Here is a 23,545-nt window from a genome sequence, read left to right as displayed (position 1 = left end):
CACTACTCTGGCTGCTCAGGGCCTGAGCGGCCTCTGTAAGGACCTGGCTCCCTGCAACACAAGCACGGAATGCTAGTTTCGATTTTTGCCTTTTCAGACAGTGAAAGCTGTTTTAGGATTTCTTTTGTTTAGCAAAAACAGGTACTAATAGAGGTCTTTCATAAATACAAAGTACTGTTTAAACTTTTTAAACATTCATTGCTCTTCACAAGTGTGTCTTAATCCCCAGAAATATGGTGCCATGGTCTTCATAAAACTGCTTTCAGTGTTACAAAATCAGATGTCTTGTATTATTTTTTTTATTCTATCCGCCCACCTAATCTCACCCTTCTTAAAAAATTTTCTCTCAATGACTAAGTATTATTGGTCTTTCAACAATATTGTTCCCAATAGTCAGGAATCTTTTCCTTAAAATGATTTCTAAAGGATTTTCCTCTTTGCTGTGTTTCTTATGTGGAGGGACTTCTGTTCTAAGATCAGTTCCTTCACCCTCTTCACCATACTTTGTCCTTGAAGGATTTTCTTGCCTTCTAATGCAATTTCAACCCTTTATAAGCTATTATTTCTGTGTTAATGGTGGGTAAATTTAATTCCAGCAGTGATATCTCTTATAGGATTAAGTCTTATATGTCTCTCAGTCTATAATAGTCTATAAGACTCTTAAGTCTTGTATGTCACCTCAGCTCAGCATGCTACTCCGTCTACTCTGAGTCTGTTCTTCCTTTATGGACTCCTTTACTGTCCACACACGATGTGTATGTATATGTATACACCTCTGCACACACTCATATTCACTCAAGATAATTCTTACTACTTACTTCTTTGTCTGGTACATTATTCTCATTCTGAATGTGTTTGACATCTGGTGTCTCTTATAGCTATACTCCAACCAAAATCTTTCCTAAGCTAAATACAGTTACCAAATATACTTCTCCATTTATCTTCTTATATATACTTCAAACTTTATATTAATTCCATGTTGATATTTAACTTTTGATACATGCAATAGAGTTATAACAACTGTTGTAATGCCCTCGTCTGCTATTTCAAAAGAATCTGTGTCAGTTCTGGATCAATTTCTATTGAATTTATTTTTTTTCTCTTTCTTATGAGTCATATTTTCTTTCTTTTTTGTATGAATGTTTTGATTGTCAGACATTGTGAATTTTATTTGTTGGGTGTAAGAGTAGAATTTATAATTATTAAAAACTTATATAAAATTTGTGTTCCTAAAAGTTATTTGTATACCGGGCACCTGGGTGGCTCAGTGGGTTAAGCCGCTGCCTTCGGCTCAGGTCATGATCTCAGGGTCCTGGGATTGAGTCCCGCATCGGGCTCTCTGCTCAGCAGCGAGCCTGCTTCCCTCTCTCTCTCTCTGCCTGCCTCTCTGTCTACTTGTGATCTCTCTCTGTCAAATAAATAAAGTCTTTAAAAAAAGTTATTTACATACCAATAAATATTCTTAAGCTTTGTTCTGATATGACTTTTAAATTATCTGGAAAGAATTTGATCCTTAAATTCTTGTCCTTAAGATTTATAAGGCATGATAAGACAGAATATAACCTAGAATTAATTATTATCTACTCCCCACTAATGTAACATTATTTTTCTAAATGACCTGCCCAGTGCCCTGTGGAATATGAGTCCTTCTAGTGTGGTGGGGGACAGGCACTTATTCAGACCATGTGTGAGCATTAAACTCATTTCATTTTTCTTTTGTAGGGTTGTTTCTATGGTCTCAGGTAGCTTTTTTACACATATGCATCAATTAGTACTCTGAAAAATAGTTGAGGGGACCTGCAGATCTTCAAGACTCTGTGTAGTTCTCTCTTCTTTTTGGTTACTCTGTCTTATGAACTCTAAACAATTTTGCCCTCTTGGATTCTCAGCAACAGTTCCTCAACTCAGGAAATTCACAGGCTCTGTCTGGTTTTCTTCCTGGAAACTCTTTCAAATCAGTGAGCTGAGGATTTATTGTATATTGTAGGATTTATTTTGAATGTTTCCCCGACTCTCCAGGATTATAGTCCTTTGTTGCCAGAGATTAATTGTCTTAAAAACTATTGCTTCATACCTTTGCCTAATTATTTTGGTTGTTTGAGATTTGAAGATGATTCAATCCCTCTTACTCCATTCTGGCCCAAAATGGAAGCCCTAATCACTGATTATTCTTCATTGACCAAGGATATATTGAATGCCTGTATACACTGGGTACCATTCTAGGCATTGTGAATGAAGTAGGAAATAAAGACTATAACTTTGAAAGGAAATGAAAATGTTACAACCACAGAAAAGACATAATGAACCTTAAAAAGAGAAAATGACTTACAACTAACAGCCTTACAGGAAGAAAAGGGGGGAAGACCCAAAACTTTTAATAATACTATACTAACTCATACTAACATAAGTGATCAAAACAAAACAAAACAAAAACAAAAAACACTGTAGCATTACAATGTTGAGAAAGAATATAATCATGGACATTTGCAATAATGATACTGAAAGAGTGTCCAACCCTCAACTTCCCCCCAAAAATAGTGAAAAATTATGGTTCAAAATGATTCACTTCAAAAAATGATCCAAACTAAGTCTGGATACAAAAGGTCATTTATCAGGAAAAATCACTTCTTAAAAAAGAGCTTATCACATGTTTGTGATGAATAGCAGAGATAAAAATGGTTTCATGCTGGAATGTGTGCTTAATTATAGGGACTCTGGAGCATTGAGAAAAGCAGGCATGGTACATCATTGCTTCCAAGCAATTTGTTTTTTGTAACATTTCATGTGTAGCACATTGAAATGACTATCTCTTGAGGATATTTTGATTATCTCCCTCTGGGACCTTACATCTCAGATCTTCTACTTGTGCTATTAAATAACTCCAATATTTGGCAAATACATGTATCAGAGTCTTCTAACATCTTCTGAAAACCCATGCATTCTCTGTGCCAAGGAAGGCGAGTCTCAGAGGAGAATTATACTGCTCAGCTCACATTCCCAGTCCATGCGGAGGGGCAGGCTGCATGGTGAGGAGTTTGTACCACACATAAAAAGAACTGTTGAATGTATGTTCTTTAAAAGAAAAGAGATGAGGGACACCTGGCTGGCTCAGTTGAAGAGCATGAGACTCTTGATCTCTGGGTCATGAATTTGAGCCCCATGTGGCATATAGAGAATAATTAAATAAATAAAACTTTAAAAAGAGAAGAACAAAGATGAGGAACCAGCTTTAGGAGTGGCTTCATCAAAGTTTGCCATAGATTCAAAATGAAAGTCACAGAAGCTCAGTGCCTTTAGAAAGGAACTCAAAAAGAAAGGTTGGGAAAAGATGAGAGTAGTCACCTGATTGAGGATTGAGGAGCTAAGAAGTGTGTTATGGAGTTCAAGATTAACAAACGGGGATTCATAGTACATAAGTGAGAGACCAATGTTTGGTTTTGGGCTCTGGGGGGAAGGCCAGAGAAGTGATACATCTTAAAGGAATTTTTAGGAGGTTGAAGGTGGGGCATATATAATTGGTAGTTAAATGTCTTTTGGCTCTCTAGAAATAGCCTGCAGGATATCTTTCTGGTTAGAATGGGCAATCTACCACAGTTGAATGGAACACTAGCACAAGGATAACTGGAAATTGAGCAGGTTGATAAATACCAGAGTGAATATTCTCCATCTGGTTGTCACCAGTCTTGCTACTCTTCAGTTCTAAATGAGACCTTATGAAGAGTATGACTCCCAGAACATTTTGTATCATAATTTAAAAGGGGGCATGAATTTCTGGTGAGTTTTAAATCACTAGGGATTAACACATTTATGTTGCAGTAAGAATCTTTAAACAAGTAATTTATTTGTTTAAACAAAATTTACTATGATCCTTCTATGTCTAAAGAGTATTGGGCTCTCCTTACTCCTGTATGTGAAGGGTGCAGTCCTAACCTTAAAGGTGTTTAAAATAAAATTCTATAAGGAAAATTCAGTTGGAAGACAATATGAAATCATATGGTATAAATGCCAGCCACTTGGAGAAAAAATACATTCTGTAAGATGTAATGGCTTGAGGAATTCTTGTAATATGAAATAGTCATGAGAAAATTTTATAGGGGCACGTGGGTGGCTCAGTTGGTTAAGCATCTGTTTTTGGCTAAGGTCACAATCCCAGGGTCCTGGGATCCCAGGGTCCCATGCTCAGCAAGGATCCTGCTTCTCCCTCTGCCCCTCCCCCTGGTCATGCTTGTGTACTCTCTTTCTCTTAAATAAATAAACAAATAAAATATTTTTTTAAAAAGAGAAGAAGATTTTATATAATGTTGGATAAGACTGGCTTTTAATCAATGAATGTAATTACCATCAATGGAGGTAAAGCAAGATCAGATTTGAGATCCTATCAGAAAGTGTACAGATATTTTGATGTTGAAATGAGTGAGTCATATGTGGTAGAATTAATCCACCAATCTGACTAGAGTGGAGAGTGACTAGGAAAAAAAAAAAAAACAAAATTAGTTGAAATAAAAGACATTCTCATGGAACAGGGTTAGAAATAAGGGCGCTAGAAGTATTAAAACTGAAAAAAACAAACAATAGGACTAAGTATATACTTGAGTTCTACATTGGGGGTGCAGTCATGTTGATGGTGGCATGGATGCTTGTGCTGGTAATGCTAGAGGCTCAGTGCCAAAATCAGAAGGGAAAAATGTGTATAAATGAGAGGGGAGTGAATTCCAAGATATTCTGCTGCATAAAGCAAACAGAGGAAAGATGGTTAATACATGTGTATATGAGCCTGTAGTGTATGCATTTATGTATGTTTAAGTGAGGTCCATTGTGTGTTGTGTTAAGTCAGAACTTTATGTCCCAGGCCTCGGTTTGGTGTGATGCAATGTGTAGAGTTACTGTTAGCGTGTGGTATCTTCAGATGTCCTTTCTATTATGAACTATGAGTTTTCCCCTCCTCTTCTACTTCTTTCTCCTTCTCTTTCTTGACTCATGTCAAAGAAGACTCAGGTATTTCATATGTACAGATGAAAAAATATGTATAAAGCTTAGTACTCTAATCCTCAAAGAAGTCTGTCTCCGTGTTAGGGTCTCTCCTTATGAGGGATTGACTCACTCTTTCAGCTTAAAAGACATGCTTTAGGAATGCTTTTTACTAGGCATTCTATGAGAGAATGTAGTAGGGTATAGTAGACATTCACTGCCAAGAATATGAGAATAAGGGATTGAACAAACATATGTCTATACATCAACACATGGAAGTGTATGTATTGTGATTCATCTGAGATCCGCTCTTCAAAAATACGTTTGCTTCTTTAAAAAGACAACTTTGTTTATGCTGCCATGTCTTTTTTTGTTTTGTTTTTTTTTAATTTTTTTTATAAACATATAATGTATTTTTATCCCCAGGGGTACAGGTCTTTGAATCGCCAGGTTTACACACTTCACAGCACTCACCATAGCACATACCGTCCCCAATGTCCATAACCCCACCCCCCTCTCCCAACTACCCTCGCCCGAGCAACCCTCAGTTTGTTTTGTGAGATTAAGAGTCACTTATGGTTTGTCTCCCTCCTAATCCCATCTTGTTTCATTTATTCTTCTCCTACACCCCTAACCCCCCATGTTGCATCTCCACTTCCTCATATCAGGGAGATCATGTGATAGTTGTCTTTCTCCAATTGACTTATTTCATGAAGCATGAACCCTCTAGTTTCATCCACGTCGTCACAAATGGCGAGATTTCATTTCTTTTGATGGCTGCATAGTATTCCCTTATGTATATATACCACATCTTCTTTACCCATTCATCTGTTGATGGATTACCAAAGGCAAGGGAAGCAAGGGCAAAAATGAACTATTGAGATTTCATCAAGATCAAGAGCTTTTGCACAGCAAAGGAAACAGTTAACAAAACCAAAAGACAACTGACAGAATGGGAGAAGATATTTGCAAACGACATATCAGATAAAGAACTAGTGTCCAAAATCTATAAGGAACTTAGCAAACTCAACACCCAAAGAACAAACAATCCAATCAAGAAATAGGCAGAGGACATGGACAGACATTTCTGCAAAGAAGACATCCAGATAGCCAACAGACACATGAAAAAGTGCTCCACATCACTCGGCATCAGGGAAATATAAATCAAAACCACAATGAGATATCACCTCACACCAGTCAGAATGGCTAAAATTAACAAGTCAGGAAATGACAGATGCTGGCGAGGATGTGGAGAAATGGGATCCCTCCTACACTGTTGGTGGGAATGCAAGTTGGTGCAACCACAATGGAAAACAGCATGGAGTTTCCTCAAAATGTAGAAAACAGAACTACCCTATGCCCAGCAATTGTTCTACTGGGTATATACCCTAAAGGTACAAATGTAGTGATCCGAAAGGGCACATGCACCCAAATGTTTATAGCAGCAATGTCCACAATAGCCAAACTATGGAAAGAAACTAGATGTCCATCAACAGATGTTGCCATGTTTTTTTAAACAGCACAGTACTAATTTTGGCTGAGGGTAAATAAAACCTGGTTTCTTATCCCAATCCTCCCTGTCTCTAGCTTTCTTCCTGAAAAGGAATCCTTCATTAATCTCTGTTTAGTTTCTCTTCTGCTCTTTTAATTTTGGTCATACTTTTAAATAATATGATTTTACAAAATACATTGTGTTTTGATTTCATGCTCTTTCAGACAGAGTTTACATTAGTTACGTACTTACCCTCTTCTCCAATCTCACTTATCCGAATGCAGTTACATCACTATTTTGTTTCTGTTTGCAATCTTAAACAAAACACTAAAATCTAAGTGTATTCAACCAATCACTTATAATCTCTTCCTGCCCTTCTTTGTAAGATAAAGACATAAGTGTTAAGACCTTTTCCTCCAATTATGTTATTTTTGTTTGTTTGAGTATAATTGACACAGTGTTAAGTTTCAGCTATATAACATAGTGATTTGACAAGTCTGCTATGCTGTGCTCACCACAAGTGTAGCTGCCATCTGTCACCATATACTATCACAACACTATTGACTATATTCCCTATGACTTTTATTCCCATGACTTACTCATTCCATAACTGGAAACCTGTATCTCCCACTCCCCTTAACCCATTTTTCTCATCCCCCCACTCCCCTCTGCTATTAGTTTGTTTTCTATATTTATAGGTCTGATTCTGCTTTTTGTTTATTATTTTTTGTAAGTTCCACATCAATTATGGTATTTTTAAGATATTTCCTAATGTATTAGTATCTATTGCCTAATTAATTATGTCTATGTTTTCAAGTAGAAATATTTCAAATTTTATTCAGGAAATTTTTAAACAAAGAAATTATTTGTTAATGTTTGAACTAGTCTAGCACTAGCTAAGATGTAATGACAGTACCTACTTTAATGATTTTTATCATTCATATTTTGAAATCAACATATGATTTTAAAAATCAACATAGAAATTAATTGTAAAAACAAGTGATGTCACATGAAGTTTTTTTAAGATGATTTGCAGTTTATGTGTGTTATTGAAATATTCATGCTTTATTTCTACAGGTAAAACCAACGGGAAAAATGACCAAGTTTCCAGATGACTGAATATTTATAGGTATGATGTTGATGTGGAGAAAGTGGAAGGGGTTTCTTTTGGGGTTTCAGCTTAAGTAATTGAAAATAAAAGTAGATACAAACAACTAAATACATTTAAAAAAATAGACTTCTGAGAATAAAATTTTTCTAAACATTGAGATAAAAAAGAAAATCATGTACTTAATTTTCATTGTCACTTGATCAATGATTGGAGTGTTCTAGGCCAAAGGAATGCTAGTAGCTTTTCCATTTTAATACTAGGTATCCATTGTCCTCACTCCAGATAGTTATTCAGATAAACTGGGAAACATTTAAAGGATTAATTCTTTGATATCTAAGGATGCCTAGGATTAGCGCTGTCCCAGAGAAGTTAGGTGCGCTCTGTCCTCCTATCTTAAAATCTATGTTTTTCTCCCAATAGAAACACACAGAACCTGATTTGGGGTGGATCCCAAGAAATATCCTTATGGAACTTGTAAATGGTAGCTGGTTCCAGCCACCCACTCTCCTTCTAACAGGCATTCCTGGACTGGAGGCTGTGCAAATATGGATCTCTATCCCACTGTGTGTCATGTATCTAACTGCCCTCCTGGGGAACTGCATCATCCTCTTTGTTATCAAAACCACCTCCAGCCTTCATGAGCCTCAATACATCTTCCTTTCTATGCTGGCAACCACAGATGTAGGTCTGTCTTTATCAACCCTACCGACAGTACTCAGGGTCTTCCTCCTGAATCGCAGAGAAATTGAGTTCCATTCTTGTCTAACACAGATGTTCTTCATTCATACTTTCTCCTCCATGGAGTCAGCCATCCTGTTGGCCATGGCCTTTGACCGATTTGTAGCTATTTGCAACCCACTGTGCTACACTGTGGTCTTAACCTCTCCTCGAATTATTGGGATGGGAATTGCAGCCGTGGTTAGGGGTGTGATGTTGATGGTACCTTTGCCAATCCTGCTCAAGAAATTGTCTTTCTGCAAAGATGTTATTCTATCACATTGTTACTGCTACCATCCTGATGTTATGAAGCTGGCCTGTGGCCCTATCAAAATCAACATCATCTACGGGTTGTCCCTTGTCCTCTGCTCCTTCGGAGTTGACTCTGTGCTCATTGTCATTTCATATGTACTTATTTTGAAAACAGTGCTGGGTATTGCCTCAGAAGATGGTCAGCTCAAGGCACTTAATACTTGTGTGTCCCACATTTTCACTGTCTGTATCTTTTATGTGCCACTCATTGTGCTGGCTCTAATTCACAGATTTGGTACATTCGCATCTCCTGTTCTCCATGTCACCATGGCCAATCTCTTTCTCTTTTTGACCCCTGTCCTTAATCCCTTGGTTTATAGCCTAAAAACCAAACAGATAAGATCTGTAATACACAAGGTATTCAAGGGCAGGGGAAACTTGCTGTAGTCAAGGGTGGCTTAGTGAAAATGATACCCTGACTCTCTCTTCCTCTTTCATCTGTCTGTTTTCCAAGAATGGTTTTGTGAGAGTGGAGGTATTTTCTTCTTGTCTGACAAAATGACGGTAGCATTTGAGTTATTGTCTTGAGCCAATTATTACTATTGTTTTGATCTAATTTATCATCCATTAATGTGTTGCATGAAAGATCTTACTGAAATAATTTTTATGTCTCTCTGCTATTTAAATGTTTAAGTCTAAATAATTAAGTGATTTACAATTAAATGTAAGATAAAGGCCAAGTTATTATATATTTTAGAAAAATTTCCATTTTCTTATCCTTACCTTTCTCTCCAACCTCAACTCTGATTACATGATGCTCCCTTTCTTCAAATTGGGTGATTCAATATATTTTTATACATGTATACCAGCCCTTATAAGACATTTACCAATGCTTGGCTTGCAATTTCAATACCAATATGGAACAGAAATTTTTCTGTTATGAGTGTTTCCAACATTTCGGTAAAATTGGCAATTTTCCCCTCAATATAACCTATTAATAATTTTATTATACTACAGCACAATTTTACTTCATGTCTATATTCTTCAATTTAGAATTGTTGTGGAAAAGCATATAAAGTGTTGCTTTATACTAAATCTCTGGTATATATCTATACACTGGCACAGTAAATCCCAACTGTTTTCTTTTAATAAATGAAGGAATATTTGTGGGCATAGGTAATTGCACTTGGCAACCACGACTCTTTCCTGCTAACATAACTATCGTTTAATGACCCTCCCCCTCTAAACAATCAGGGGCCATGTGTTTTGTCTTTGCCATTGCATCTTCAGTACCTTGTGAAATATCTCTACTATAAATTATAATGAATGTATATTGCAGAATAAATTAATAAATATGTCAGAAATGTTTGGTAATATGTAATACCTGTAAAAGTACTATATTTACACACTAGTGTATATAAATGTATGATATTTACACATTAAAATGTAACTATAAAACAAGTGAGGGAAATCTTTAAAATACTCTATTATGGAAAGAAGAAAGGAAACTAAATTATTGGGATGTCTTCCTCAAGCTCCAAACTTTTAATTACATTACCAAAATGAGCCTCATTTAAACCAAAGGAGATGAGTTTTACTAGCTCCATTTTAGTGAAAAGGAGATAGTTAAAAGATAGTAAACAATTTGTTAGTATCTGCCTAATAAAAATGATTAGACCTAGGATTAAATGCCACCACATATTATATAAGGAACACATAAAGTTTACTAAATCCAACTTTTTTCTGCCACATGTAAGATGTAAAGATATGCAGACACATAGGTGTCATTGAACAGCATTTATTTAATTGAAGTTTTTTTTTTTAGATTTTTTTTTTTAGATTTTATTTATTTATTTGACAGATGGAGATCACAAGTAGGCAGAGGCAGAGAGAGAGAGGAGGAAGCAGGCTCCCTGCTGAGCAGAGAACCCGAAACGGAGCTCAATCCCAGGACCCTGGGATCATGACCTGAGCTTTAACTCACTGAGCCACCCAGGCACCACTAATTGTAATAATTTAACCTGATTGTATCTGTATTCATATTCACTTACACTAGGTAAGCCATGAGTTCCCTGATTCCAGAAACACTTGTCTTGCTCACAAATACACTATTTTTCTTATCAAGTTATGTCCACGTGAAATATACAGTGCCCAAGAAAGCTGCTCACTGTAAAACTAGGATTTAAACTCACATCTGTCTGTGCTCCTTCAAATGTCTATGCTCTCAACTCTACCACATATTTCATCCCTGAAAAACCTGACCTCTAAGAAGAACATTGCCAAACGTATAGCTTTACCACACTGTGAAATGTGACTGTATGTGGAGGTTGTAAGGACCTATTTTATATTTCCATTTTAGCCAGAGGCTTCCATTGAGGTTAAACAATAACTTTGTTGTTTAACCCTTAAACTGTCCCTGTTCCCCTTCCCCCAGGGGACTTAAAAACAGGTCCTGGGGGTGCCTGGATGGCTCAGTGGGTTAAGCCTCTGCCTTCAGCTCAGGTCATGATCTCAGGGTCCTGGGACCAAGTCCACATCGGGCTCTCTGCTCAGCAGGGGGCCTGCTTCCCGCTCTCTCTCTCTGCCTGCCTCTCTGCCTACTTGTGATCTCTTTCTGTCAAGTAAATAAATAAAATCTTTAAAAAAAAATCCTCTTAAGAGTCTTTCACAAAATAAGTGCTTAATTTAAAACAAACAAACAAACAAAAAACAGGTCCTTGAAACCAGCTCCAGGTGTGGAGGCCAAGAAAAACAAGGCTGTATTCACCTCGAGTCTAGCCCTGACATAAGTACAGCCAACTTGGCAAAGCAAAAGCTGGCACCTTGCATTGTAAGAGTGGGTTAGCATAAGAATGGCCATCCTGAAGGCCGGGAAGCCATTTTACTGAGCATTACTAATTGGCTGCCTCTGCGTAGGTGACTTGAGATAAGAGAAACTAGCTAAAAGCTGGGAAACAACTTAATCATATACCACCAGGGCGGTTAGGTGGTGGCACCACAGGGACCAGATGTTAATAAAAAACAAATAGTTAACTTGCAGAGATTACAATTCTGCAAGATAGGAGTCTCCCTTGGTTTACAAATGTCCTAGTGATTTACAACAAAGAAGCCATCTTCTCAATAGCCCAATTTCCAGAGACAAATAACTCAGTTCCTTGAGGTCTAAGGTCGCCCTCCCCACCATAAAACTGAAGGAGGCTGAGGTGGAGGGAAAGGTAAATAAAGTTAAATTTCTTCTAAACCTAAATCTCACTTAACCGCCAGGGTGACGCTGGGGTGGCAAAAAGTTAAGCAAAGTTAAACTCTCAAAGTGGGGTGCAAGATATGTATGTAGCTATGAAAAAGTGCCTTGAAAATGCTATATAAACCCTTGTCTTTGAGTGCTCGGGGTCCTTGTTGAAACCCGCTGCACCGGGGAGATACTTGGACCCCAGCTAGCTGGAAATAAACCTCGCTGTGTGACTTGCATTATCGAGAGTGTTCTCTGTCTCATTGAGGGGTGGTCAACTCTGCACCCTCTGACCCAGAGGTCAGTATGTTTATATTTTTATTTTGCTTTCACTTTTAAAGAAACACTGGAATATTCAATTCGAAAAACTGAGGTTATCCATATTTCAATCCCTTTTTTATTACATACCCTAGATTTGAAAGAGGTCCGATTCATACTCAAAGAACAAAGTCAACTTCAGGATTCCTTCCTCTCATACATTCTTGAGTTGCTCTGTGTTCCAGAATTTAGAGGCACTCTAGTCCTGTTCATGCAATGTGATTTCTCTGACTTATTACACTGATTCCATATTTACTTATTTGAAACCAGTGGATCTAGCTAAGGTGATATTTCTGCCTTTGGTACTGAAGTCTTAATTTGCCATATTGTCTGAATACAGAGCATGGTGGGGGGCTTGATCTCAGGACTGTGAGATTATGACCTGAGCCAAAATCAAGAGTTGGCTGCTTAATTGACTGAGCTACCCAGACATCCCAGAAAGCAAGGTATGTTGCGGACACTGGACTGGATCCTGGTGGAAGAATCACGTGGCACTTAGAGACTTTGGAGGATTGGAGGTTTATTTAACACTGGCGGGCTCAGACGAGGTTATTCTCCAAAGGTCTGAGCCCTGAACACAAGCAGGGAGGGGGATTTATACCCTTCTACTTCTGCATACTTGGTACTTTTGGCACATGTGGAAAACGGGGTAGGAAAGAAAAACCTAGAAGGGCTTTGAGACAGGAACTGGAATTCCCTTGCTGATATGGTCAGCCATCTTAGAGTATTGTTTTTCCCTGTCATTCTCCCCTTTTTTAAATACCTAGATTAGAAAGCATCATTTTCATCTATTATGATGGCCCTGCAAGGCTAGTATTTGGGCAATGGCTCACCTGGTAACATTGTTTTCTATGATCTTAGCAATCCATCTTAAGGTTCTTAAGGCTTCCCAATAAGCAATAACAATAAAAAGTTTCTGGGAGAAAGTTCAGTCAGAAGGTGGAGTGAGATGAGGGTGTCATTGTCATGTCAACAATACCCAGGGTATTGTTGTGAACAGTGATATCCATCTGATCTGTGAACAGATATCCATCAGTCGGTGGGGTCTCATCAAAGGTGGAGCTGGAGCAGGTCTTTAGGATCTGGTTGGGCTTTCCACTGATGTGATTCATCCAACTAGTGAGAGCTTTCTTTACTCTAGAGCATTCGGTGACACCTAAGACCCTGAGGGCAGTAGGAATGGTTAGATAAACAGTGTGGGGCCCTGTTCAACATGGGTTTGAGGGGGTCCTTTCTAAAGTTTCTGGTGAGATGTGCCTTTGAGTTTTACCCAGGGCTTGGAGGTATTGGGACATTTCTAAGTGTCCAATCTGTTTGAGGTCTCCTCTAAGCCTACTTACTACAGGGGAGTGGCCTGCCATAGAAACTTTGAGGTGAATTATAGCTGCAGCAATCTTTTAAATCCAGTTGACTAGAATAAATAATATCAATGACCTCCAACAGTTATGCTCTGTATGACGTTCAGGTCCAGACAAAAGGGTAGCTGGATTTAAAGTCTGACAGTTTTGGGGTATTATTTCAGGTATATCTATCAATATAGCCTGGTATTTAATAAGTTGGCCGCCATAAAGAGCTTTGAGGCTCTTTTTACAAGGAGCATTGTTGTATGCTTAGAAAGGCTTTGTTTACAATTGTACCTCAATAGAGGTGGTTTCTAGGATAAATATAACTGAAAAATACCATTAAGCTCTTTTTTTGAGGTATTAACATTCTAATTACAAGGGATCAATGGCAAGTAGGAGAAAACTTGTCTCAGGAGATAAGGCTATCCCCAAGTGTATTACCCAACCAATCATAAAGCGGTATTATCCATTATTTCCACAAGTCCACAGTTAACCCTATGGAGTGGTGTATGCTCTGCTTTTAGAGAATGATTTCCCTATTCCAGCCACACAGAACTGGTCAAGGTGGTAAGTTACACAACTGTTGGGGAATCAGTCCCATTTTCCAGCTGTTTAATCATGTGCCATGGGGTCCTGTTATTATTATCCCCACAGAATATTAAACAAGAAGATTGTCTAAATGTGTTATTGTGTAACTTCTCTGAAGTTTACCTCAAGTTGTCTAGGTTAGTTAAACAACATTAAAAGACAAGCAAATCATGAATCCACAAGGTGTGTTACTAAAACACAATTTTTCTCTCTAAAATAACCCTCATTTCCAGAGATGGCCAAATCAGGACTAATTATCTGAAAAACAAGTCCAGTTTTAACAAACTTGGCCTAATTATTTACATAAGCTCAGCAAGAACAATGAGTGATCATATAGATCTTTTAGAATCTGCTTTTCTGGAAGTTCTTATAAGGAATCTCTAGGTTGAACTTTTAGTAGCCTTTCCAGGCCAGAAGCTAAGCCACTTACTTGCCATTAGACATGCCTGTAATAACACTTGATTTGGGTGAATTCCTCTTCCTAAGGTTCCTGCACCTACCAGGAAGTGACATTCTTTACTTACCAGTGAGGCTGCTGGGAACTCTGTAAGCAAAGTATCAGGCCAACAGTTCCAAAGGGCTTTATGGCTCCAAGTTTCATAAAGTCAACCTTAGTTCCTTTAAGCTGTCTGGTCATATCTGAGTCTATGCATGTCTTTCTTAAATATGACATTCCAGTCAAAGCCTTGGTAAAATAACCCATGTTTCCAATGGTGTCCTGTTACAAGGAGAACAGATTTTTATTGAACTTATGCAAATGACTGATTGCCATGGAAGAAAGAATACTTACTGAGACCTTTTGAGTTTTAGAGGGTTCAGATAGAAAGAAAAGTTGAATGCTTTGATTTGTTTACAAATGAATATTTTTACATTTCTGTAAGTCACAGATAACTTAAGTAAAAATTTCCTTACTGTGGAATAGCAAACATTAGAGAGCCAGCAATGTTTCAAACAAGAGTCACAACACTATAATCTTTTAGTTCATTTAGTATGCAGCTTTACTTAGTTCTGGAAATTCTTTCCCATTTCAGTTTTAGGATTTTTAAGATATTGAATACCTGTATTTGTCCTGAAAGTCATTTATATGATCTCCTTTAAGGTGAAACTCATTTTACAAGAGAGTAAAATTATAAATGACAAAACTCAGAATAGATATGGTAAAAGAGCTGATGAAATGAGAGTTTACAATTTAACTGGCAAGGAAATCAGGTTATTTCTGTGACACATAACACTTCAATAATTAAATATCAAGTGATGACCTTATCAAAACATTACAACTTTAGGAAATGTAGAGAACCTCTAGAATCCTTATAGCATTTACCCAAATGTAACCCAAGGTTTTTTCATTTGTTTAGCAATACTTCCTGAGTAACTTAGCATACCAAGGAAAAGACTAATGAGTTAAAGAGATTTCATTTACAATTTAAATCTTGTCAACATTTGCTAGAATCTTAGAAAGTTTTAAAGCACATGTCTAAATATAATTAGGGATGTTAAAGACCTCATATAGGCAAAATGTGGAAAACGGTGTTCTGGACAGGCAAAGAGGAAACAACTGTTTACATTTTCTTCTTAACAGCAGATCAGTTAACCTAAGAAAACTTTGTCCTTTTGAACAGAGGGAAAAACCAACTTCCTATACCAGTGTCTTTTTAAAATTCATTTCAATCTTAGTCCATCATGACCACACTTAAAATTCTTTTTCTGAAGATTTCCCTTCACAAACCTTCTACAACTTTCCTTTGCATTTAGGTTTTGTCCCAAGCCATTTCCTTCCAAACAACCATCTCATTTAGGACAAAATTACCTTCTTTTCCTTCAACAAAATGCATTCCCATTCCTTATATCTTTCTTGCATATCTCCTACTTTTCCACATACAGAGTTCTTTCCCTTATTTCCATCAGTCATAGTTACAATTAGCAGAATTTTGTACTCTTAGAAACACCTTAATATCTAGTGATGGCTAAGTATTAACCACTGTGAACTGTTACAACATAATTCTTTAGATGGCAAATTTATGAATCAGTTAAGCATAAGACGTGCTTACCAACAGATTTAAATATTCTTAGTTTCTTTGCGGTAAGAAGTCAAAAGCACAAACATACATCCAGAAAACATCCCACCACTATCCCCCATCACCTACAATCACAAAAACTCAGCCCTATCCCTGCCAGGTGCCCAGGCCACTGGGAAAAACAAAGCTGTGCTCTCTGATTTCCATGTGACACTTGAGTTTCCTCAGTCACTTCAGATTTTCCACAACAGGAGGCCCTACCTGTGAGACCTCTAAGAGGTCTCTGGGAGGTGATCAGTCTCCCCTTCCACCCTCAGGGTGGGCCTGACTGGGTCCTGGATCCCCAGGCCTAACTGGAATCTGGTGTAAGAAAATAATAAATGTATTATTTTTATTAAAGTATATCAATACACAGAAATAATAAAAGGTACATTATAAACGTGGATACAAAATAAGTAGGTCAAAGTGTTACTTAAAGTGTATATGTTATTTTTAAAAGTATATCAATGGAAAAAAAATATGTTAACTTTAATGCCATTATATGTATTGTAAGAATTAAAAACTTTTACATCTTCTTGTTTAAATTCTTAAATAACTACAGAATGGCTAAATATGTTCAGGATCCTTTGTGCATAAAAATCAACTATTTAGGGGCGCCTGGGTGGCTCAGTGGGTTAAAGCCTCTGCCTTTTGCTCAGGTCATGATCCCAGGGTCCTGGGATCAAGCCCCACATCAGGCTCTCTGCTTGGCGGGGAGCCTGCTTCCTCCTCTCTCTCTCTCTCTGCCTGCCTCTCTCCCTACTTGTGATCTCTGTCTGTCAAATAAATAAATAAAATCTTAAAAAAAAATCAACTATTTATAGAGTTACCTAGCAAGCCAAATACATTTGACCTTTGAACAAAACAGGTTTAAACTACATGGGTCCTCTTACATGCAGATTTTTTTTTGCAATACAGTACTGTGAGTGTATTTTCTTTTCATTATGATTTTAATATAATTTTCTTTGCTCTAAATTACTTTATTGTTATATTATTCAGCTTGTAATTGTACACAAAAGTCTGGGTTACAACACCTGCTTCTTTAGTTCTCTTCTATAAATTTCCTTTTATATTTTTTACTCCATTAATTATATGAATTTTCTATCATTGTTTCTTTTGTTTAAATGTTTTATTTCTATTTTTTTAAACAGGAAGCCTGATTAATAAAATGTATATTGATATAGGAAATGGGTTGTAGATGGTTCTTAGCCTATATCAATTGATTCTTAAATAAGTCACTTCTACTTACTATGTCTCCATCACTTCCTAAAATGACAGGGAACTCTCTTCTGCTGATCTTCTAGGGTCCTGGAGATAAATTCTTGTTTGGGACTTAAAAAAAAGCCAATGGCTATAGCCATTAAAACTATAGATTTATGTTAGATAATCTTACACAACAGCTCATGAACAGCAACTGTTGGTTTATACTGACACACTGTTTTCCAAAGTGCTGTGAAAGGATTCTCATGGCTGTGCTGACAACAGAAATGTGTTAAGATAGCTTGGTGTTCTGGGTGCCAAGTTTTTTGTTATTTATTTAAGCCTACTGTGTCCTCTGTTGATTATGGCCTGCCCCAAGCAATTGTAATTCATTTATTTGGTTCTCATTTTATTTATAGATATATTTTATATCACTATTATAGCATCACATATATATATTCTTATTTGTTCTTATTTATCACACTTACAAAACATTGGCTTATTGGTGAGTAGAAATCTATCTTAATAAACTTTGTATCCCCAAATGTCATAATGTATATTTATTGCAGAATTTAGAATATTTAATTTGAGTACCAAAAAACCAAAAAACAAACAAACAAAAAAACCCCGAGAAAACAAATGGAGCAGATGAAAGTCATGTGATCCAATAAACATAGATAGGGAATAAACTGAGAAGTAGCTTATAAGATATAGGCATCATTCACCAATTATGGTAAATACAGATCATAGATAAGTTGTAGGAGATGTTAAAGAACATATTAAGGAGGTCATGTATTGTGATGAGCACTGGGTCTTATGCACAACTAATGAATCATTGAACACTACATTAAAAACTAGTGATGTACTATATGTTGGCTCACTGAACATAATACAATTTTTTTAAAAGAACATATAAAAGATCAAATATATGGAATATGTGATAGAATAAGCAAAAATGTTACTTATAGACAAGAAAGAAAAAAAAGTCCTGAGACATAATATGTCATGTCCAAAATGGTGGCTGGGTAGTACCTAAATCACTTTTTAAGGACATCCTTTGCAGTTTCATTCTGGTCACACTTATTCTTAGAACAAGAAATACAGGTAAAATTCATAGATGCTTAGCATTATCACTGGTAAGTTAGAGCTGTGGCCATGCATACATGATGCTGTATGACTGATAAAGTGTGAGTTGGCCCCAGGTACCTTTCATCTGTGGGGTTCTCTTGCTCAAACTTCAACTCTGGTCTTCCTAATGCCATCAACAGAGGGACAGAACAGAGTAGTATTGCATAATCCAGCATTCAGATACTGCAGGGCCTTCTCCCCACTTGCACACTATTGTAAGTGTGTTAACCAACGCCCTCTCTGTTCTCCCACTTCTCACAGTGTATTTTAAATTGACTAAGTTAGCCAGGTGATTTGTGACTCTTAATTTGTTCTGTGAACATTTCTATTCAAAACTTGCTTAGTTTTTCTGGTAGTGTATTTGGACACTGTCAATGTGTCAACAAAATTGCCACAATGTAGAAGTTATAAATCACTTAAAAGTTACTGACATAGGCTTTTTCTTTGTTTGTTTGTTTCCAAAGATTTTATTTATTTGAAAGAGAGAGACACAGTGAGAGACGGAACGCAAGCAGGGGGAGTAGGAGAAGGAGAAGCAGGCTTCCAACTGAGCAGGGAGCCCAGTGCAGGACTTGATCCCAGGATCCTGGGATCATGACCTGAGCTGAAGGCAGATGTTTAATGACTGAGCCACAGAGGCGCCCCTGACATAGGCTTTTTGAATTAAACCAAATTCTACCCTATTCAATTTGCTTTGGATGCAACAGATACTTAGCTTGCTTCTGCCTCTAGACTGTCGCTTGAACCATTGAATGAACTCAAATTAATTTACCACTAGATTTTCCGATACCTGTTCTTTTTTTTAAGTTTAAGATCATGTCTGCTTTCAATGGCACTTACTACCAGCCACCATTTCTTCCTTCTTTCAAGAATTCCAGGACTAGAGGAGTCTCACATCTGCATCTCCATCCTCCTGGGCATCATGTATATAATTGCCATCCTGGGGAACGGCATCATTATTCACATAATAAACAAGAATCCCAGCCTTCTAGGGCCTCAATATGTGTTATCGTCCCTGTTAGCAGCCACTGACATAGACATGTCAGCATCTACATTGCCTACTGTACTTATTGTCTTTCTTCTCAACCACAAAAAGATTGAGTTCCATGGTTGTATCGCTCAGATGGTCTTCATCCACCCTTTCTCTTGTATGGAGTCTGCCATCCTGCTGGCCATGGCTTTTGACCACTTTGTTGCCTTCACAACCCACTGTGCTACACTGCTATCCTGACTCATTCCTGCATTACTCAGATGGGATTGGCTGCTATGGCTCGAGGAGTGGCACTGATGGCTCCCTTGCCCGTCCTGCTCACATGGCTTCCCTTCTGTAGGAACATCATCTTATCCCACTCATTCTGCTTCTGCCCTGACATGATGAAGCTAGCTTGTGAATCCATTCGTGTGAATATCATTTATGGGCTGGCATTGGTTCTCTGCTCCTTTGGTCTTTCTTTCTTTCTTTCTTTCTTTCTTTCTTTCTTTCTTTCTTGTTCTGTCTTATACTTTGATCTTTTTTTTTTTAAAGATTTTATTTATTTATTTGACAGACAGAGATCACGAGTAGGCAGAGAGGCAGGCAGAGGGAGAGAGAGGAGGAAGCAGGCTCCCTGCTGAGCAGAGAGCCCAATGTGGGGCTCAATCCCAGGACCCTGGGACCATGACCTGAGCTGAAGGCAGAGGCTTTAATCCACTGAGCCATACAGGCATCCCTTATACTTTGATCTTAAACATAGTTCTGGGCATTGCTTCCAGGGAAGGACAACTTAAGACATTCATGAGTCTCCCATATTCTCACTGTCCTCATTTTCTATGTCCCACTTTATTGCCTTAGCCATGGTCCACAGGATAGGTAAATAACACTACCCTCTCCCCCATGTCACAATGTCCAACATTTTCCTTTTCCTCACACCTATCCTCAACCCTCTGGTTTACAGTGTGAAAACAAAACAGATTAGAAGGGCACTATGTAGACTGTACTTAAGGTAGGATGATGCAACAGAGTGGGATCACTTTGAAGGCCTGATTGGAAAGTACCGGAGATATTGAAAAAAAAAAAAAAATGACCATGTGGGCTGAGGCACTTTCTTTGGTACATCTCTATATGGTTTTTACCATAATATTTCTAGAAATATAATAATATTCCCTTTTAGTTTGAAATATTAGATCAAGAAATATTCCTAAAGCTCCTTTCACCTTCACTTATATTTCTCATTTCTGGTGTTTACACCACTTACCTATGAGCCCATTTCTTTCCAAACAACCCTACAGATATTTCTATTTGAGACTCCCTCTTACGTAGCTATATGGCTAAAATCTGATCTAAAATAAAATATTTATATTGTTATACAGACATTATTTTGGGGTTTTTGAAATTTTATAGACAGAAATATTACAAATGAGAGAAAGGAAGGTTTAGTTTCATTATTTTTATTTAAATCTGTTCTTTGAAACCATGCCAATATAAGCTCCATATAACACAAAAATTCAGTGAAAATTAAGGCAAAAATACAGCAAAACAGGTACTTAAAATCTACCATTTATGTAATGTATACTTGATTTTCCTAGGTTGTATGAATTTAGATTTCATATTTAGCTGAATATATAAGTATAGATTGCTTAAGCTAAAATCAAGACTCTGTAACTTATATGTTATGTATCCAGGGATCATAGTGACCCGGATTTTTATGCCTCACTGTCTCCATCAGTGAAAAGAAGTTAATACTGTTATCTACTTTGTAAGGACATTATAAGAAGAAATGTGATAATTTATTTAATGTGTTTATAACAATATCAGACATATCGCAAATGTTCAATAAATATTAACCACTTTATTAAGGTCAAAAATATGGTAGAGGACAAAGGCCAAGCCAGGATTTAAACAAAAATCCAAAAGAATAAAGGCTTCTATGATTCAGATGGTGATATCAAAGGTGACCAGAAAATGAAGGGGGAGGGGGAATCAGAGAGGGAGATGAACCATGAGAGCCTGTGGACTCTGAGAAACAAATTGAAAGTTTCAGGGGGGAAAAACAAACCAAGAAACAAACTGAAGTTTTATTCCTTCAGCTGTCAGAATGTAACCTTATTTATTCTCAGTATGAAATGGGAAATAAGATCCGAATAAAGTACAAATTCTGAATGAGTAAACAAGAGGAGTAACAATAACCATTTCTCAGATCCTTATATATTATTCTTTGCAGACAGCTCCTTTATCTTTTATTAAAAGTCAGAATGTTCAGACATTAGACAGTATCTGGCTACAAGTAGAAGATAGATAATAAGCACATATAGTCATAAATTTATCACAATTTTGAATTTTCACACTTCAATTTAAATAACATTGGCAGTCAAGAATCAGGTGACATCCTGTTTTCCTCTATAAAATTAATCCCTCATTGATCTTTTACAATCCAGAGTTAGACTCCTCAATTTAGCACATGGGGCAATGTGATTTTCATCTGACTCATACACCAAATACATTGAGCTTGGGTTCCTGTTGCCATTTCTCCATACCACTACCAAACAATCATCATTCATGACCACAGTTATGATCATTTATTCAAGCATTCTGCTCATTCTCCCTCCTTAGTTAGGCTGGGTATTTCTTGAGGGGAAAACCAAAGTATTTTTTTTTTTTTAATTTTTGAATTAATGGTACCTTGCATACTACTTGGCACACACTAGTTCTTGAATAGCATTTTTTACTTGGTTGCCCCTTCTGATTAAATAGAGAAAAATCATTCCCCAGCAATAACACGTTGTACCCAAAATCTCTTGCGGAAGGCAGCCTGGATCTGCTGGGATTTGAGACTATATACAAGAGGGTTGAGCAGCGGTGTCATGAGAAGATAGGCATTACTCATGGTGGTATATAGAATAGGAGAAGCATCCCGGGTATAGCGATGCAGCACTGCTAAGCTGATGAGGGGCAGGTAAAACACAAGCACCGTGCATATGTGGCAGGCACAAGTGTGCAGCGATCTCCAGTTTCTGTCTTGAGTCTTTAGCTTCATAATAGTGGCCAATATCTTCATGTATGAAGTTATGATGAAGACCACATCCACTGCAAATGTGCAGAGTACAAAAACCAATCCATAGGCACTACTGAAAGAGACATCCCCACAGGCCAGGTTCAGCACATCTGGGTAGTAGCAATAAGAGTGTGAGAGGATATTAGCCCCACAGAAAGGAAAGGTCCTAAGGAAAAAAGGCAGAGGAGCCAGCAGAGTGGCACCTCGTATGAGGGCAGCCCCACTAAGGCAGGCAACGGTAGAGTGGGTAAGGATCCTGGTGTAGTTTAGTGGAGCACAGATAGCTACCAAACGGTCAAAAGCCATGGCCACCAGGACACCTGATTCTACTGAGGAGAGGGTGTGGATGAAGAACATTTGAGTTAGGCAGGCATCCAGGCCGACATGGCGGGCATCAAACCAGAAGACAGCCAAGACACTAGGCATTGTGGACAATGAGAGGCCTAGGTCAGTAAGGGCAAGCACAGCCAAAAAATAGAACTGAGGTTCATGAAGATTCTGCTCTGCTGTTACTAGGATAAGAAGAAGAGCATTACCCACAAGGGCTATGAGGTACAGGACACAGAAGGGAATGGAGAGCCATATATGTGCAGCCTCCAGACCAGGAATACCAATGAAGGAGAAAGTGGGCCAATTAGAGGCAGTGCTATTAAAAGCCAACATGATGCGATGTATGTAGGACGGTAGTCCAAGATGCTTGCAAACCTGTAAAGGAGAAACAATGTGTCAGGAAATTTGAAAGCCAAATTTAAAGTAATTAATGCACAGAATGATCAAATTAAGATATGGAGAACTCAAAATTGAGTTTATATTTTTAGTTTCATAATTATTTCTTTTGGTGTGTGGTTGGCAACTAAGCACATGGAAAGATGTTCACCATCATTATTTATTAGATAAATGCAATTTCTCATTCAATTCAATAAGATACAATTAATAGAATGGCTAGAATTTAAAAGATTGAAAATGCTATATGTTGATGATGATGTGAACAACTGGAACGCTCATACATGGAATGTAAATGGTACAGCCTCTTTAGAACACATTTCAGCAGTTTTCTTATAAAGTTACACACGCACTTCTTGTACAGTTAGCATCATCCAGAAATTTCCCTTCT

The 23,545-nt window shown here is 37.5% G+C and overlaps 2 protein-coding genes and 1 pseudogene across 2 annotated transcripts; 2 read left to right on the top strand and 1 right to left on the bottom strand.

Annotated features, from left to right (window-relative positions):
* The first annotated feature begins 8,036 nt into the window (after positions 1-8,036).
* On the top strand, positions 8,037-8,987 carry LOC123948011 (olfactory receptor 51A4-like). Its single transcript, XM_046014406.1, has one exon. It carries the CDS (start codon positions 8,037-8,039, stop codon positions 8,985-8,987), a length of 951 nt encoding a protein of 316 aa, XP_045870362.1.
* Positions 8,988-19,216: 10,229 nt separating this feature from the next.
* On the top strand, positions 19,217-20,386 carry LOC123948743 (annotated as a pseudogene).
* A 1,751-nt stretch (positions 20,387-22,137) lies between these two features.
* Positions 22,138-23,094, bottom strand: LOC123948050 (olfactory receptor 51G2-like). The gene has a single exon (XM_046014485.1). The coding sequence runs from the start codon at positions 23,092-23,094 to the stop codon at positions 22,138-22,140; it is 957 nt and encodes a 318-aa protein (XP_045870441.1).
* Between the last annotated feature and the right edge of the window lie 451 nt (positions 23,095-23,545).

Source organism: Meles meles, chromosome 8, assembly GCF_922984935.1.
Source record: "Meles meles chromosome 8, mMelMel3.1 paternal haplotype, whole genome shotgun sequence".
NCBI lineage: Eukaryota > Metazoa > Chordata > Mammalia > Carnivora > Mustelidae > Meles > Meles meles.
Note: the sequence above shows the minus strand (reverse complement) of the source record. Positions and strands in the feature narration are given on the sequence as shown.

Bases quoted from the DNA above. Each gene is read 5' to 3' on its own strand.
- LOC123948011 (XM_046014406.1), top strand. From the start codon at position 8,037: ATGGAACTTGTAAATGGTAGCTGGTTCCAGCCACCCACTCTCCTTCTA.
- LOC123948050 (XM_046014485.1), bottom strand. From the start codon at position 23,094: ATGTTGGCTTTTAATAGCACTGCCTCTAATTGGCCCACTTTCTCCTTC.